Here is a 20,144-nt window from a genome sequence, read left to right on the forward strand (position 1 = left end):
TTCTTAAATTTTCTAATATTCCGCGAATTTTTTTTTTTTTTTTTTTTTCTCTTTCATAAGAACCTTCTCCTGTGACAATAATAAACACAACAGAAAAGAGTATTGTCCAGTTTGTTGTCTGTAGCTATACGCGTACATGCCTACATTATGCAAAATTTTTATATATAATTTTTGTTTTCTACCTGTTTTTGCCAGTAACCTCTAGGGCTTAGTGAATTCACGAGTCTCGCTCTGATAGAACTTGCTTAAATCTACCCCAGCAAGAGTAGTGGTTCGCTTTTAACCAACGGAAGTAGTTATTTTTAGTACATATCACGTGCGACCCAGTTTGAAGGGTTTGGTAGTCATTGTGTAACACAATTGAGGTGGACTGCGGCATTTACGCTTCTGTTGTGTTTTGATTGGTTACCGGAGCCCATAAACATTACAACGTAAATGCGTATTTCTGCCGTGAAGCAGTAATTCGTTTCGGTTTGAATGGTGGGGCAGCCGTTGTTACTAGGTATATGTACTGAAATCTTAGAACTCATATCTGAAGGTGGGTGGCGGCATTTACGTTGTAGATGTCTACGGGCTCCGGTAACCATTTAACACCAGGTGGGCTATGAGCTCGTCCACATATCTACGGAATCAAGAAAAAACCATAGTGTGATGGAGGATACCAGAAATGGCGGGGCGGCGGTACCTACCCGTGCGGACTCACAAGAGGTCCTACCACCATTCATTATTTAACCATATTATTTAAACACCAACGCCAACGATCATTAACCCTCGAGTTTCGAAATCAAATGAGGTTTGAACTGTAGGTTCATCGGCGCGGGTCGATGCGACCCCACGCGCGCTCTGCCAGGTGCGAGCCGGCTCCCCTTCCGCCGCAGATGCTTGTCGCGGCTGACACTTGCACGTTCCTTAGATCCACGACCGAGGCTAGAGCTATTTTTGTATCCTTGTGTCTTTTACGATCATTACCAATTTGTACTTACCGCAAGGGTATTATAATCCTTAAGTAAGCTATAGGACTGACTTTTGAATTAAATATATAAGGAAAAAAGTTATAAGGAGTCAAGAAGATAATAATTGTCTCACTTTTACATTCTGTCACCCTTATAATGATCTTGATGGATGCCTATAATTGTTCGGCTCTGAGGGTATTTTTATTCTCTTGCCGTTAGTGCAGCTTACTGAGTTTCTCGCCAGATCTTCTCAGTGGGTCGCGTTTCCGATCCGGTGGTAGATTCTGCGAAGCACTGCTCTTCCTAGAGCCAGTGTTAGCAACACTCCGGTTTGAACCTCGTGAGCTCACCTACCTGTGTTCGCATATCGTCATCTCAGCGCACGCATACTTTACTAAACATATTCCTTATTCGCACAATCCATTATACAAGTGGAAATTTTTAACCAAAAAAATGATATTCAACCATGCGATTAAAATCACATGGTTGGCTAGGTCATTGACCCCTTAACATATTTGCAAAGTCAAGGTCGACTGCTGGACACCTGCCCCGGTCTCACGCCAGGATCCGGTCAACTAGTTGCCGGGAGTCCTCGAAACGTTGTACGGCGCAGGTTCGTTGCAATTGTAGAAGCATCTGTGAACTCGGTCACAGCTGTGCTAACTATGACGTCGATGAATCAATTCGAGTTTAATTCCTGCCAAGTCGACTTGACATTGAAGTTGCTGCCTTATGTTAGACTGCTGAGAGACAAATATGTTTATTAAAAAAAGAAACACTAATTCAACTATTTGGTCATATCGAGTCTTGTATGAATGATAACAATAATCATGAAAAGCCGCGATGGCAAAAAGATCGATGCCTTTGAAATGTGGGTGTGACGAAGGATGCAGCGAATACCAAGGACTGCAATGAGAACTAACCAGTGTATTTTAATAAAGAAACATCCAAAAAAGGCCCTCTACCGTCTGCCAAGAACGCATTATGAGCTTCTTCGGATATATCATGCGGTCTCCCAGGCGTGGATTAGAGAAGTTCATTTTTTTTTATGATTGAATGATTACTGGTGGCCCGGAGGGAGGCCTTTCCAGCTTCACCAGGACAGGTGGGCGAGCAAAGGCTCAGCCAGGAGGGGTGGGATTTGCTAACAATAGCCCGAGCGCCTCCGAAGAAGACCTAACAACTCAAGAGCAGCTGCTTCGCGAATGAATCTACTACCGAATCGGAATCGCCACCCGCTGAGAAGATCCGGCGAGAAATTCAGCTGATTGGTGGTAGTCCATATCATGCGGTTCATGCCACCCATAACCGAACACTATGGAGGAGAGTCACACGTGGTCGCGATTCTCAGTAATGAGGAAACGAGCAAGTAGAAATAATTTTATAACTTAGATATTATAATATTCACTAGATACGTAAATGAATGCCCGAGAGTACCTCCCGTTGGACTAAATGTAAATCCTGTTTCTCACCTTTATGCGTTTGGACGTTTGCCAATAGCGCTTTAAATGTGGCTGTTAAGCTCAATTTGGAGTCATTGTCTCGAAACGATGCGTTACGTATGACTGTAGGTAGTAGCGTATCGATAAAATGCTGCGAAGGAATTAAATAGATAAGTATTGTAGTGATGCGCATTAGCTATTAAACCAACAGTGTCATCAAACAATAATGTTAACTTCGTGTGCGGAAAATTGAGATGAAAGAGCCTAGATAGACCAAATGTATGGGTAGCCTAACTTATGTGACTTATATCGAAATTATAATAATACTTATGATGTATTTATGAATGACTTTAAGGAAAAATAATATCGAGTATAAAAAATGAAACCTACAAAATTTATTAGATAGAGCTATTAGATATAGAGCTATTAAGTACCGGTGGTAGGGCGCATGGTGAATCTGCATCGGTACATATCACTGTCGAAATAGTCATGAGTGGTACCTGCTTAGCAACAAACGGGCCGACAATTCCTTCACCCAGAATGTGCAAAAAAATAATAATTGATCATCTTACGCAATATTATATAAGTAAGTTTGTACTAAGACTACAAGACATTTTAGTCTTGGTAATTGCTTAGAAACGAATTGATAACATTTAGTTACATCTAACTTATATCTGTAATTATAATCCGCAAACATATTGTGTGTACCTTGTGTCTTTGAAACACGTCTCTAATTGTTGATATGGTTGTTCCAGACGGAGCTTTTCGGCATAAAATGGCGTAAGCTTGTGTGGGGTGAGACTAGCGGTGGCGGCGAGGGCGAGGAGGGCGCCGCTCCGCTGGCGGACCCCGTGATCAGCAGCTACGCACGCTGCCTCGCCGGGGACATCCTCTGCGTGTGGCGGCGCGTGCCCGCCCCGCAACCGCCGCCCGACATCTATGACATGATGCCCGCCCCGCCGCCTCCGCCGCCGCCGCTTTCACTTCGCGCCGCCAAAGAACTTTGGATATTCTGGTACGGCGAGGAGCCAGACCTCAACGGACTCGTCGCACCGGAACTCATATCGAGCCGTAAGTCATAGTTGTAAATCATTCTAATTTAACCCACACGCGTACAACTTCACGATAGAGCACTATTTGACAGGCTCGTTAAAGATATTTGACTAACGACATTCTGAACGAAATCGGTGTGGCATAACCAGTCTGAAACAATAGGAAGGGATGTTAACAGCTCGTTAACCAGACTGTGTTGTACGCAGCAATTAGCTTAGATTGAGATCTCGCGAGTTGCGACGTCATCCGGCGACAATAGACGAAAATCCAGGAAGCTACAGTGTACTGTAATCACGATAATGAATAGAACCCTCCCCCGGAGTCTTTCGGATTGTCTTTTTGAATAGCGTCTGCTGTCTGGGGCGGTGAATTAAGATTTTAGACACGAATTTCGTTTTTTCGGTATACTCGCCAACGTTCGGCGGTTACATTTCAATTAAGAATCTGGCAGTGGTTCATAATTCCACACGAAAATGTAAATCATATTCAGTAATAAGATATTATTTATTACGCAGGGTATTTCCAAGAGGAATATTAATTCCATTTAATAAACATTACTTAATATTCCAAAATTAAATGGCTATTTGTTGTTAAAATGTATTTGTTGTTAAAAAAATTATAGCAATTCAGATTTTTGTTGATAGAAATAAATATTGCGGTACAAGTGCAATCGTCTGTGAAACATTTTCTCAAATAACAAATTATATATATCACTGGTGGTAGGACCTCTTGGGAGTCCGCACGGGTAGGTACCACCACCCCGCTTATTTCCGCCGTGAAGCAGTAATGCGTTTCGGTTCGAAGGGTGGGGTAGCCGTTGTAACTATACTGAGACCTTAGAACTTATATCTCGAGGTGGGTGGCGCATTTACGTCGTAGATGTCTATGGGCTCCAGTAACCACTTAACATCAGGTGGGCTGTGAGCTCGTCCATCCACCTAAGCAATAAAAATAAAAAATAAAATATGGCGACCAATCAGAGCACATTTTGTCACCAAACCATAATCTTAAAATAAAATTAATTTCAGAAAAGTCTTCATTAAATCTGCGAACTTTTCAACCTCCAAAACATCGAATAATATTACCTCATTACGTGTGGCCATTCGTCCGAAATGCCATAATAAAACTTCATTGCCCCATTTGCAATCCGAGAGAATAAAAAATCTTCATTTATATTTACCGCAACGCTACGAATTCGGTCATAACTGCGACACAGCGCTCGGTCGTTACAAAAGGAGTTGGCTGATAGGGAAGCTGACGCCCGCCCAATCTCGTAGGGCGGTTCGGAATAGCCGGGCTCGATTTAAGGGCCTCCAATGTGGGACCCCACTTTGACTAAGAAATATTTATATTTTTCGATGAAGCCCTTTGTAAATAAGACTATGAACCTAGAAGTATATTTAGACATTATAGCCATAAAGGAAGGTTAGGTGCATGTTAGATTGCATGATTTTAAGATTTAAAATGTGTCATTTTAAAGCATAATTGGTTCTAATGTATCATATAAATACCACACTTTTAAGATAAGATTTCGATATATAATTCGTGTAATGTTGCCTACGGCGAGAGTCTAGACCCAATGTGAGGAACGAAAAACTATAATACACACGAATAAAAGTGATTATGGTAAAAACTAAATCTGAGGTTATGTTTTTAATATCGAAATATTCTGAATAATTTAAGTTAAAATCAAAAAACCAATGATAATAATCAAATTTAGTGTAAAGTTTATCTACTTAGTCAATTGAATAAGAAACGACAAATGTAATACATAAAAAAATTGAGAAAAGACTACATCAAAGTTTTAGTAAATTTTCTAACAAACACGACTCAAGTCATGAACAAAGAGGGGCAGAAGTTTCAGGACGTTGTTCTACTACACTTTTGCGGATCAATCCTTTATTCAACAGGTGGCATAGTGAATCGTAAGAAAGTTCAACATCTCAAATGACTTAGGGTCGGTTTTGGACATGTCTTTCAATGTACAGTTTTAGATCTGCCCAAAATCCTTTTATGTTTTAAATATATTCTACAATAAGACATAAACTCAGAAAATTATCTTAATTTCGTTTTTAACTGTTTTTTTTGTTTGTTTTTGTTTTATATGAGATCATCTTTTAGTATATTTGAATTTTATTTATTATTTCCGAGGACTTGTAATATTTTAAATACATTCCATAATATAATTTTATAAAATATTTCGCATGTACCTAAAGCTCTATTCATAGTTTTTTTTTTAGATACGAAAGTTTTATTAAATCTGTAAGTCGCGTGCGCCGTTAGGATCGCAACTCCCTCTAGCGTGCAAGTTCACGTACGATTACTCGTGTATACGAAAATAGAACATGACATAAATAAATCTACGTAATTATGTTTCTGACGCTTTTGTTTTGGGTTCTGAGACTTTGAGTAAGAGCTGATTGGTGGAATGAAAGTTACTATAGAACATATAAAAACACCGTACTGTGTATCTTTTTATTTGATATTATCGCCTTCATTCGTTGACGCACCTTATTTGACATAATTGCCTGGAATTCAAGTACTTCCTAGTTAAACAAAACCGAATTCGGGAAATTATATTATTTAAAATTATAATTTGAATACTTACCGTGCTCACTTGTACTAAAAAAAGTTTCTGTTTGAAGAGCAATGGACTCGAAATTCAAGCATTCTCGTTAACGCCTCTCATTGAACCAGCAGCAATGCTACTGAAAAGTTTGTCCACTCCATGCCTTCCATTTATCTTGCACCGTATTTTGTATCATTGGATCCTATTTGAATCTGTCTGTGAATAAATAACGTAACGCTGATTTGCAGATAACAGTAGATAAGGAACTATTAATAACACGACACATTGACGTCACTAATAGCTAAATTAATAATGTAAACAGGTAAACGGAGCAAATCGTAACAGATTTAATATCAGTCACTACCGCGCTCGTTCAGAAGGTCAACTCCTTGTTCGACATTGACATTGTCTACAATTATGTCATTTATCCTTCCCTCTGACGGATAAAGTATACAAATACTCTTAGTTGCGTATAACATGTTTTAAGAAATTTTCCTTTGCCGTTACAAAAAAAAAATACATTTTTCATAGTTTACTTATTGTTAGATTTTACTCTGTAATAGTTGGTGACATGACGCTTGCATTGTTTCATACGCAAAATAGTGTTGCGTTGTCAATATTCTATGATCATTACTTTACCAAAATATGGACCACATATGATTCTATTCGAGTACACTCACGGGCATATACATAAATAATCACATTAACATTAGAGCACGTAGGCCGGTATACGCAACGGAAGCAGCGACTAAATAGAGAGAGACAGAACGAAAAAGAATATCCGAAATCTCAGGGATAAAATGTCCACGCGGAAAGCCGACTCAAGATAAATAGAGGGCGTTATATGGTCAATATGTATTTTTTGTTAGAAAGGAAAAAAAATCAGCGACGTTCAGGATTTTGTTGTTTAAAATTTTTAGTACGTGTTAATTAATGAAATTGTCATTAGCGCAATTTAGTTTATTTTTGTGTTCGTTGTTAGGTGTATTATACGAAATTGGGAAATGTATGGTGGAACGGTAAAACACTTTAGCAACAGCGTAAAACAGTATTTATTTGTAAAGCCCAAACGATATACATTTGTTTTCGGAAATGGTTCCCTTACGCCCGCCGTATTGCGTGTGAACCTTCGATAGCTGGTATTTATTTAAAAAAAAAAGCAAGTTTAAATAAGTGAATTAAAATTGGAATCCTTTTTGTACAAAACCCGTACCGTGGCCGTGGTTAGTTCAATTATTTCGACCTTGCGATTTCATTAGACGAATGCATCATAGGTTAGCAGCAACAGTAAAGGACAAAAAAAAATCATTCTTACTTTAAAAATCGAGCATTTCAGTAAAAAGGCCTCAGACTGCATTTTTTTACCATTTTTAACCAAAAATGCCGGTTTTTTTTTTGCACTCGTATCCCTCAAAATTATCCTTATCTTTGCATCCGTATTAACTCCCGTGTGACCACTTCCGGCTCTGGAATTAATCTGCAAACATACATAAATATATCGCCACACACATACATGACAGATAATTATCTGATAAGATAATCACAACAAACAGGGTCGTCTAATTTGTAACTTTAATTTTTTTTAAAGCAGTCACTCATAATAACTAATAATCAACAATTAACCAAACAATGATACGCCATCGAATTCGAGCTATAAAAAGAAAACATATTACGCATATCTCAATAATATTTATCGGACACAGGAAAAGTTGTGTAATATCGCACGTATGTGCTAAGTGGCCGTAAAATGCTACGCGCCGCCTCGGTTACGGTCTCTTGTAGTAAACGGTACAGTTTTCAATGACGATATTAGTGAATAAGGCAATAAGGCTTATCTTAGATGTGGTGTTTTGCCTACGTGATATTTACGTGCCGTGAAATCGCACGCGTTATCGCGTTAGCATCATTGTCTTCAGCCTATTTCTGTCAACGTATTCGTGTAAAATATATCAAAAGACATAATTTGGTAATTGCAATTCCATTGGTCCTGTACGGAGCTCGGACGCCCGGGTAAATGTAGGATGCAAAGCATTTGCTTAGTGAATTGCTTAAATAAGTAGCTGTCGTTTTTCGTCACGGCTCTTTAGTGGAAGCCAATCCTAGTTCGTACTCTGCATTCCGGAAGCCCTAGGCGAGGTTAGTAAAAATGGAAGAGCATGTTGGCTGATCCCCGATCACTCCCGATTAACTATCAGTGCTTTTAGGCAATCCAAGTACCGGTCACCGTTCTCATTGTACACGTCGAATGCGATGAAGGGTTCCTCGTGAAAATTAACTCACAGACACAGCCCATCTCACAGGGCTTCTCGCAGGATCTTCCCATTGGGTCGTAATTCCGATCCGCTCGAACGAAGCACTGCTCTTGCTAGGGCTAGTGTTATTAAAGTCCCCGTGAGTTCGCCTTAGGCCCAACCTTATTAGGATGCGACAAGATTTTTAAGAGGCAAAACTATTGTTTATATCCCAATAAATGTAACGCCCAAGGTCCAATATTCGAAACGTTGGAAATTGTATTCTAGTAACCAATCCGCACTAGAACGATTGTAGTCTGTCTCGTTCACCCAGCTAGAATAAAAAAAAATAGATTAATCGTGGGCGCCTTACACAGATGATGCGGTTCGGTTAGATTCTGACGTGCATCAGCATGTAATAGGTATAGGCGCATAGGTAACTGACTAACAAGTCCGCAGACGGCCTAAACCTGCCGGAACAGTTTCCCTAAATTTGTTGAACAAAATTTTGTTTTAAACAACATAATAAACTAGGTAATTAATTTACATACTCAAACAGGTACCTGGTAGAGTAGAATAGAGTAATACTATGCTTTATAAAATCAACACAAATACATAACGGCCATCTGGTGTAGTGGTAAGTGACATGGTCAATACACAAGGGGGTCGCGGGTTCGAATCCCGCCAAGGGAAGATATTTGTATGATAAATATAAATGTCTTTTCCAGGGCTATGGATGTATATTAAATATATGTGTATAATATAAATCTTAAATTTATTTCCGTTATCTGATACCTGTAACATAAGTTCTTTACGAACTTAGCACGGGACCAGTTAACGTGGCGTGATTATTAGTAAATATCTATTTATTTATTAAAAGTACTACGGGTGATCTCTTCTAGACATCTATTAGACGGCCAAGAATTATCTAAGAAAATAAATGAATCGCGGTGTACTTGTAAAAGTATGTAAACGTCATTAAAATAGGAAGCAGATTCTATAATTAAGAAATTATAATGTATAAAGTTGTGAGTTGTTTATCTATACGTTCAAATATTCTACCGAAATTTCTATATTAACGCAAAAACTACAAAACAGATTGATATTATTAAACTTTGTGTTTAAAACCTCATTTTATAATTCCGAGAGCCGGGGATGAAACAATAAAAAGCAAAAATTAAGAACCAATATAAAATAAGCTCCTATATCATGTAATAGTACTTGCAATATGAATCAATGTTTATTTTAGATTAAACGCGGCCGTGTGAAACCGAATTACACCTAATACATATTTTTATAGAATACCTGATGCTTTCACTCTCGGTATTCGCGGTCAACACTCGCAAATGTTTACTCTTCGGAATGGTCGATGCGTTGATACGTGGGTAAACGTTCTGTTTTGATTCTCATAAGAAACGAACTAATAATAGACTTGTTCGAAAGTTTCTTGTTTTCGTGAAAATTCTCAAGGATAATCAAGTTTCTAGGAATAATCCTAACGTCGTCTCATAGTGGCAATGTTGAAGATCGCTTATAGTGACGTAACTGTTACTCTAATCTCTGTTTACGGCGGTAACAGAGCGTGGGGTGTGCCATTGTGAGTCTGCCTTAAATTCAATCTAAAGTAAAAATAAACGTGAAACGTGGGGTTTTGTGAAATTGTTGTTTGTTTATATCGTACGGTTTGTATGCACCGATGCAGCATTGAAACGAAGGTCGGAGTCGACGCGACGGCAGACGGAAATAGCCGTAACATATGGCAATTTCCCGTATGTACTGCCCAGCAAACATATAACATATACATGTAACATTGCACTAATGTTCGAATTTTAATAAACTTATTTGACTAAATAAAAACTTGACCCTAAGCGTATCCTAATACGTTTTCTTAATTAACTTGAACGTCTCATCGCATCGTATCTCCTTTATTGCTTAACCGCCAACCGCGACGGCTATAGATATAATTTCAGCGGACACCAGCGTCGCGCTATCTACCGGTGAAGACATATTTATGCTTAGAGTAATGGGTAGCCCGCGGCCGGACGAGACGACGATAATCTATTTAGGCCAACCCTGGGACTGCAGGGAGAAATGCTGAGGGGCGCTGCCGACAAATTAACAGAAATTCTCGTTCGCTTTGATCACTAAATTGATTGTCGATTGTTTCTAAGCGCGCCAAATAAATCTATGAACAAAATCAAAAGTACTCCATGTAATAAAATGAACATTAGGTACTGTCACCTTTCAGTAAAATATGTCTTTGAGTTGTAAATCAAGTGGAATTTATTTATTGATTGTAATAGCGAAAGGAATTTCTCAATCAAGTGTTGTTTACTGGTTTATATTGTCTGAAAGTTATCGAAGGCGCCCGAAGGCTACTTGGTACACGTTCGGGCCAGGCACGTGGGTCGAAGGGCAGGCGGCCACCCCGGGGGTGGAGGGATGCAAATGTCACGTTCCTCCACCCTGTGTGGGCGTTTCGCGTTTCAGACAACTAGTGAAATCGATAATGGCTATGTAGTTCACTTGATTATTATAAATTCGAAAGACCTAATTGTAAGGGTAGGATTGCCGTTATTCCAATACATCAATGATATCTATGGGATACGGTAGTCATGCTGATGTTCACAGACCGTCTGTGCTATGCTAAGACTGCTTCACTTCATCTATGTAGCAGTCTTAAATAATTGTACAATATTTATAATTATTTTTGCTACATAAATACATTTCTCCAAGCGTGTGACCTACATAAATAATTGAATATTTTAAAAAGTAGCTCAGATTCATTTTATAAAGATATGAAATTGAAAGATCAAAATAAATCTAATAGATATTACGATTGCTACCAACTGGCACCGGGTGTATGCAAATAGGGGCGGCACGGAGTCGAGTTCAAGGGTTGTCAAGGTACGCCCTCGCGCTACCTTTAGCGTTAATTATTAACTTGCTGCTGCAGTGGAATTATAATGCTAATTAAGGTCGCTCGGTACCGAGCCTCTGTGAAAATTAAACACTGATATTTTCGTGTCTCTATCATTAGTTTTCCCTGCGTGACCCACACACAATATATACTTTATTCATTCCTAACTTTAATTTAATTTTTTGTGTTTACTTCCATTTTCAAATATATTACATTCTCTAAAGATTTACTTAACGTTTGCATTTTAATGAACTTGTCAATATACTTCGAGCTTTGTTTTTTTTACCGTATCGTTTTAATTGTTTCATAAAACCGCAAGATACCCCGCGCGGAACCGGAATCTGTCGGTCTCTTGTCACCCACCCCCTAGTGGCAAGGTACTCGAACGCAACGGCCGCAGCTGCAAGGCGGGCGGGGCTACGGCCGGTGTCACGGTGCGAACTAGCGCTTACGCAGAGGCGGAGGCGGGCTGATCGCGATCGATCCGCGCTCCCTAACTACGTATTGGTCCTTCAGCTCCGCATGACCCAAATCTCGAACTCATTTTCATTTAAGAGAAAACATTGTTAACTTGACCTTTTACAACAACATTTTAATTGTACTGTAATTATCACTCAGGATACGCTTGTAAACACCTCGAATCGCAGTTATGATGCTAAACTTTTATAAATATTTCCCTCATCATCGGATAAGTAAAGTAAATAATAAACAATTTATTGATTTGAGTTTGTTTTTCAATCCATTCGATGTTAAAATTAAATATTAGATGGCAGTGTCCGGAACATATTCCCACCTGCACATAATTTATGAAACCCGTATGAAAAGATCGCTAAAAGTGTGCATAATATGTATGAGAGAGCATAAGAGCGTCATAAGACGATGTATACAAACACCGGAGTAGATTGCGACACGCGATAAATTAGGTGTGAAGACGGCGATAAGTGGCGCGTACCGGGGCGGCGCGCGCTTCCCGCCACCGCGCCCGCCGCCGCGCCCGCCGCCGGCCGCACGCTGATCGATACGGCCCCCGCCACACGCCGCACCCACACGGCTATTGCCGTCTTCAGATAACATACCTTCATAGTTTTACCTCAACATGGTACTTCTCATTTTCTATGAATTCCAAAAAATTGAAGACGTTAAACAAACAAACATACTTTTAAAATAAGACAATTGTTTGAAGAAAAAAATGATCTAATATTAGGGGACCGATTGCGTGGCGTCGCTTACTGAGGCAATTCAAAAAGAATGCCGGCCGTATTGCTCCAAATTCCTAAGGAGAATTCAAACACGCGCGAAACTGGCGCCAGCGTAATAATACGTTATGTGTGATCCGAGGACCCGACACGATCTCAGTGTTATTATTGACGATCATAACATCACCAGCGGCTAATCAAATACCCGGTGTGCCATCTGCCGATCACACCGCGTGATACAATCTTGGCCTGTTGCCAAAGCCTAGTGAATATCTCCCAAGTTCATTGAAGAAGTCAAAATTGGTTTTCTTGTTTTTCTTCAAAACTTTCTTCCAGTTTCTTGATCTCGATCTATTTATTGTATGCTACTCGTTTGTTTAACATAATGAATAATGATAAATCAATATATACTTCAATCTCAATTTTAAAAAAAAAACCCTTCAAAAACGTTTTCCACGATTTGTACTGTGTGTAAAAAAATTTACAGCTAGTCGAAATTGTAACGAACTGTTTTATCTCCTAATAGTAATTCGTGCATGCAAAATTATAAAGCAATCGCAAACCCAAACGACTCTAACCGCTCGCGCGCCTTACTACTCTTCAACATCCATAATAAAAATCAAAAGGTGCAATATCGATACTAATCGCTGTTCAGTAATCGATAATTACAATTATCGATCTTAAACTTCAATTATAAGTAAGGTTAACTCTACTAAACATTTAAACGAGTCAAATTCAACGGGACGTTTTTAGGCTAATAGTGTACGCAATTAAATCGTTTCTTTTCGCCTTCGATTCCGTGGACAGCTCGTTATCCGTAACGAGTCTCGGTTCTTGGTTCTTCTTTTCGTTCGTGCAACATTGTTAATTTTTTTAAATTCTAATTGTCTCGTCGCTGTATTGTTCATTTTTTTGTTATCGCATTTCACTCTCGATATCTTGAGTTGTTGATCTCCAAATTACTCCCTAAGTGGAGTTAATACGATTTGCTGAAGTTTATCGGTGACATTTGATGTTAGTAAATGCTTGTTTTTTTTCTTTTTCTTTTTTGGAGCCTCCCGTGTCGACTGACTGAGGATACCGGCTCGGTAACGCGGCCGGTCTGGTTTCGCCCCGGTCAGTGCGTTGGGACACCTGATATACACTACACATGTCCCCTGCGTTTGTAGGAACAAAGAGGCAGATGTTCTCGGATACAATAAATCTTATTCTTTTTTTAAATATTATTACTAGGGCTGTCGCGCAATTGTTTTCGAGTTATTATAAATCTGAAAGAAACAAAGTGAACGCACCTGAAATAGAATGATTGTACCAGATTCTGAAAATTATTGTTTAATTTTTTATTTTATATTACTTTATTGTTACATCTTCGTTTTACATCATCGCGGCCATCGTAGGGAGATAAGCTTATGTACACAAATAGGCGACCCGCCTTCGCTTCGGAAACTGTAATTTATTATTGATTTCTTTACTATTTAATGGATGTTATTATACATATAAAATTTCCTCTTCAATCACTCTATCTATTAAAAAAAACCGCATCAAAATCCGTTGCGTGGTTTTAATGATTTAAGCATACATAGGGACAGAGAAAGCGACTTTGGTTTATACTATGTAGTTTGGTATTATTATCAACAATTCGATATTTAATAGTAATCATTTTAAGAGTTTCCTATTCAACATAGACAACTGCATTCATTCGTGTTGACGGTTTAACAGGTATAGGACGCAAAGACGATTCAGCGAAATATACGGTTCCATAATAAATCTCGGGACCGAAAAATCAATTTAGGTTGTAAACGTGTGACGATAATGCTATGGTGCGCGTGCGGCCGTCTCGCCACCCGAATTCCTCACAATGGACCCGTTGACGGAAAACATTTACGTGCCGCTGTCACTGAACTCCACTGTTTTAAGTTTTTTAACCAAAGCGGGCACACTTTAAACTGGTTTGATTCCACTGTGGCAGAACAATTAAATTGTTGTCTCTACATATCTATATATTACTACGTGAAGCAAAAACGTTGTACCCCTTTTTACGAAAATTGCGCGGACGGAGGAGTATGAAATTTCTCACACTTATAGAGAATATAGAGAAGGAGTGCACAATGCTAAAATTTTTTTTAAATAATGCATAAAAGATACTTTAAATCAATAAAGAAAACATTACACACACTACCGTGTATTTGACACAACACATACATAAAAATATACTCTTTGTTTACTGTCAATTGGGAAACTTTTGTTATTGTTTAAAGTCTATGGGCGAATTGAAAATAGATAAATATTGTTTGTCTTTAATATTATTGATCTATAGTGCAGTTTTGGCGAATACTGTGATTATATTATCGAAATATAATAGTGTTTGATAATAGAACCATAATAATATTTAAACTTATAATTTCAATTAATTATAGTCGAAGCTCGACTACTGCGGGGACACTAGTAATGATAAATTTGTTTAACTTTTAATTTTAAAAATACAATAGAAATTCCTGTATGATTTCGCTAAACAATTATGGAAATGCATGATTTGTTTGTATCTTAATATTACTATAAAATTTACTTGTGATTATAGAAAGTAATAAAGAAGATATTTGTCACTATGAAACCTGCAATATTTTCTCGTGGAATCTATTGATGTTATTAGACTGTCAAAACTAGATCTGCTCTTTTATTTCCTTACAGTTACCAGTTACGCTTATCGTATTCTAGCAAAGAAGCAAATTACACTCCGCCTATTGTAGGGGATACGTTACCGGTGGCAGGACGTCTTGTAAACCCGTACGGGTAGGTACCACCAGCCGGCCTATTTTTGCCGTGAAGCAGTAATGCGTTTCGGTCTGATGGGTGGGGCAGCCGTTGTACTGTAAAACGGAAACTTAAAACCTATGTCTCAAGGTGGGTGGCGGCATTTACGATAGTGATGTCTATGGGCTCCGGTAGCCTCTTAATACCAGGTGCGCCGTGAGCTTGTCCATCCAAGCAATAAATAACCAATCGTAGGGAAAATTAATAATCTTTTTCTCCATTCCGAGGATCGCCACCACATGTGACTCCTCCAGTGTTCGATCATGGGTGGCATGGACTGCATGGTATAGACTACTACCAACCAATTAATTAATAATAATAATATCATAATAATAAATCAGTTTATAGAGGGATGAAAGAAAGGCTAAAACGACATTTTTGCAACTTTACAGGAGAGCCCCATTCAAACTTTAAAATTTGGATAAAATATCATAACAAAAAATCCTCTTCAGCTATTTCAATGGAGTAAATTTAACTGAAGTTCAATTATAAAACATCGAACTGTTGGTGCTAATATCAAATACGACGCACTGTTGGTTACAACGATAAATGTCGCGTATTAAGCGGAATGCCGTTTAAAGGATGTCGATATAAAGGGCCGATATACAGAACTAGACTCGATGAGAAGCACTCAAGTAAGATCGCAACAGTATGACTTAGGGCTGTCTTCGATTACGGCGATGATAGTGACTTCTCGTGTTGATCCTCCCCATGTCCGTGTCTAATAGCCTAGATAAATTATTTCACCTCGGCTCGGTTGTGGCGCAGTCGTTGACCCCTGCGCCCGGCTGATGCCATCACGTCCTCTACGAAACTAACAGTTCAGGAGGATAATGTACCGAGAGAGATTGAATTTAAGATTGAAAATAATATTTTTGAAATCATACACTCGTTGCCTAATATATCCCATGTGTGTATGGAAATATTGTAGTACTCGTATTGTATCGGGAAAGGTTACATATTTGGATCAGTTTACGATTAGTTTTAGTCGAACTCTCGATTGGAATGCTGCCGCTCACATTGGATCGTTACTTTCAGTATCTCTCTCACATTGTAGTGGCCATCTATTCAAACCGGATCACATAATTACACCGCGACAGATAAAGGCAGACGCCTAACTGTGCAGACCCACAATATCTCAGCATACCCAATATAGACCGACAATGATGAGGAAGTGTTATTTATTAGCTCGAGGCAACGAAATCACTAAATAACTTAATGATAAATAGAAATTGGAATACGTATGCACTACTTGTTTCGTGAAGAAATCGTTTATATAAAGGTCTATATAATATAGCTAGACGAAATATTATTATGTACATATTATTATAATCCTTTAGCCTCGAGGTTAAAAGGTGCTTAATATTGTCAGCCCGTTGACCTTTTAAACGGTCGTGTAAAAACTACCCTGCAATTAAATTATATACTATTTTTCCAGTTGCAATAATCTGTGGATATATTCGTTAAATTAATTACATTGTAAATGATTCAATACATAATGTTTCAGCAATGCCATATGTTTTTAAAGTATAAAATATTTATCTAATTGAAACATTATCTCCTTGCGAATGTACTGCTTACGATGAGTCAAGATAAAATTGTCTTCTTCCGTGACTGAGTTGTGATTTGAGTGAGTCGTTTGGTTTTATAAGTTATCGTATTTTCTTGGAGAGTCTTGGCTGGCAGATAAGCTACTGATTTTACAATAAATATCTCTATATGAATCTGTGATGCAAATATGATGACATCTTACATAGCCTATTCGGCTATTTATCCAAATATACGAGCATGCGCCCTCGGCTTCCCTAAATTACCCCTAGCAGCTTATTACCACCGCATTCATCTCCGCTGGGAAATGATTGGATGAGTTGAAAGCTCGTCTGTGATCTACGCTTATAAAAACTAAAATACAATATACAAGCGCAGTTCTCGGTTTTAATGAAAACAGTGTGGCAACGTTCCGTTAGCTTTATTAATTAGTAGTTAGGATCGTGTGGGTTGAGTGCGCACGCGCAGCAATCGATGCGGTTATTGTGAGAATCGACTACTTGACACTCGACTAGGTGTGCTTTATACATACGCGTTTACCCGGCCGTTATCAACTCTCGCCGATTCGGATCTGATTTAATGAATTAACGACTTTTTTTTATTACTTTGTTGGATGGATGAGCTCACAGCCCACCTGGTGTTAAGTGGTTACTGGAGCCCATAGACATCTACGACGTAAATGCGCCACCCACTTTGAGATATAAGTTCTAAGGTCTCAGTATAGTTACGACGGCTGCCCCACCCTTCAAACCGAAACGCGTTACTGCTCCACGGTAGAAATAGGCAGGGTGGTGGTACCTACCCGTGCGGACTCACAAGAGGTCCCACCACCAGTATTTACGTGTCGAACACTTTGATGATGCGAAATATCAGTTGCTAGCTGAATCGGTACGCAGTCGAAACTTTGTTAATGGTTGCGTGTTCGCATGTAAAGGGGCTTCGCTTTGGAAACCCTATTTCTAAGTGTTTCCTACTAAAAGGGAAATATCATCTTGAACTGGATCGCTCGGGGATCGTCGGAATGTACGGTTCAGTACGTTTTTATTATTATTATTACTAGCTGACCCGGCAGACTTCGTAGTGCCTCAATCGATGAATAAAAGACCTAAACTTTTGTATAAAATAAACTTAAAACAAACAAAAGGAATCCGTCTGACGCGACGGGGGACGCATCAAAGGGAAAACAAAATTGTTATTTTTATTTAATTCCGAGCATTTTCATATTTATCTACCTTTTACTATTTACCTACCTTCTCTGGACTTCCACAAATAAGTCAAGACCAAAATTAGCCAAATCGGTCCAGCCGTTCTCGAGTTTTAGCCAGACTAACGAACAGCAATTCATTTTTATATATATAGATTACTGTACACGGGCAGACAGACGTGCTCGAGGTCCTCTTGTTGTTTAGCCATCGCAGAAGCATGTCAACGTGACGTGAAATTATCCATTCAACGGCAGAATTCGAAATTTCAATTATTTTTATTTTACTGCTATTGAATATTAGACGAGCCACAGTGGCCTTACTGAACGCGGCGTTACTTTCGCTCGTAGACAACAGAAATATCGGAGTTACAGCACATGCCGCGCTGCGTACCATTGTTTTTTTTTGTATTGCTTAGATGGATGGATGAGCTTACGGACCACCTGGTGTTAAGTGGTTACCGGAGCCCATAGACATCTAAAACGTAAATGCCGACACTCAGCTTGAGATGTGAGTTCTAAGAACTCAGTATAGTTACAACGGCTGCCCTACCTGTCAAACCGAAACGCATTACTGCTTCACGGCAGAAATAGGCAGGGCGGTGGTAAGTACCTGCCCGCGCGGACTCACAAGAGGTCCTACCACCAGTAAAAGATTGTTTATTTGTTTTATTGTAGTTTCCGTTGGTGATGAGCAAATGAGGCTACAGTATGAAGCCTGGGCTATTGAGGCGGTAACTGATAATGATGCGAATTGTGTCAAAAAAAAAAAACCTTCGGCGATTAAGCTTTTTTTTTAAACGTTGAATAAACAATTATAGTTTTACGTCGGTTACACAACTCCGCCGGTGTTTACCTTACGCTTCATCCATTGAGTGTCCGAGTCTAATCTAGCGTGCCAGCTCATAACAGTGTCGTCAGTGTACACAAGTTTTGCAATTCGCGTAGGCTCGCATCCGAGGCCGTGGGAACGGATCTCAAACGATTTTGACTTGCCAGTTTTTTCAGAATGCCTAACGGTATACATTCTACTTAAGAGAAAAGTAAGAAATGATCTGCTTAGAAAGACGACGAAATAGGGAGGCATCGTCTCTAGGAACAAAGCAATTTGCGTTATGAATGTATTTATTGTGTGTGATGTAACGTGTATAGTGTGTGCACGTAAGAAGCTTGTGTCGCGGGGTTGTTGAACGTTCGCTCCGACCGCCGGCGCGCACGTCGTTCGGCGTTTTATTAATAAAATCGGCGTGACGTGTATCGACGGGCGCGCAACATATTGGGCTATTTATTGAAACGCGCGCGCACCGCCCTCGCCGCCCGGCCGCGATCGATAACCGCCCGTATCGATCCTGTCTCGCGATATTAACAAACAATCATAGGACATCAACGACGAGACCGAAAACCTATCTCTCATCAACCGAATGATCATTGTTCTATATTCTTCGTATATACTGTGTTACTTATAACATTTTGTATTCAAGTTTTGCTATGTGTATTTGCATTACTATAATTCTCATGTTGTATTTGTTATTTTAGCTATTCTACACACACTCATCACTTTTAATTATTATTCTCATAATCCTCTCGCAGGTCTGCTGGAAGAGATTTCTTAAAGAAATAAGCAGTGCCTTTGTACATAATTTTCCTATTACTCTGCTACTATGTCTTCTTTTTTGTGTGTACATAAATAAATAAATCAAATGTCGATAATACTTTTGTTTGGATCGAATAGCGTTCGACACAAATCGCGCATTGCGCATTATCCGAGTCTGTTGTTGCGATACCATAGTCGTTGTCCGTGCATTCATTTACGATTATGTACAGTTGAGTAATAGTCAAACTTATTGCGTCTCTGTATTACTTTGCCACTCACTATTCGTTAAACTCTGCCGTAATACTCATATTTTAGCCGCGAAGCCATAGTTCCGCTATGAAGAATGGAGCAGCCGTTTGTAAATGAAATTTAGAATTCATGTTTCAAAATGGGCGGGGAATTTGTCATGTTTATGTACTCTGGTAACCACTTAATACCAGGTGGGCCATTCAACCGTCTAAGCAATAAAAAAATATGCTCCATTCATTTTGACACAGGTCACTTCCGGAGGTTTTGTTTTTAACTAACTTATCTAGTTTTAAGTTTTATAGTAGAATGTTGAAGAGCTAGTAAACAAGTACCTGCAACAGTACTCTATAGATTCGCAATTGTCGGACAAGGCTCGG

General features: G+C 39.0%; 1 protein-coding gene across 7 annotated transcripts in view; it reads left to right on the top strand.

The window, feature by feature from the left end:
* The window catches only part of skd (mediator complex subunit skuld), a 72,181-nt gene that overhangs the window by 21,616 nt on the left and 30,421 nt on the right, over positions 1–20,144 (top strand). For all 7 annotated transcript variants that reach the window (XM_028185640.2, XM_028185643.2, XM_028185641.2 and 4 more), the window contains one exon: positions 3,151–3,466. In XM_028185640.2, coding sequence (XP_028041441.2) covers positions 3,151–3,466 — 316 coding nt within the window. The remainder of the gene's footprint in view (positions 1–3,150; positions 3,467–20,144) is intronic.

The sequence above is a fragment of the Bombyx mandarina genome, chromosome 10 (assembly GCF_030267445.1).
Source record: "Bombyx mandarina strain Sakado chromosome 10, ASM3026744v2".
NCBI lineage: Eukaryota > Metazoa > Arthropoda > Insecta > Lepidoptera > Bombycidae > Bombyx > Bombyx mandarina.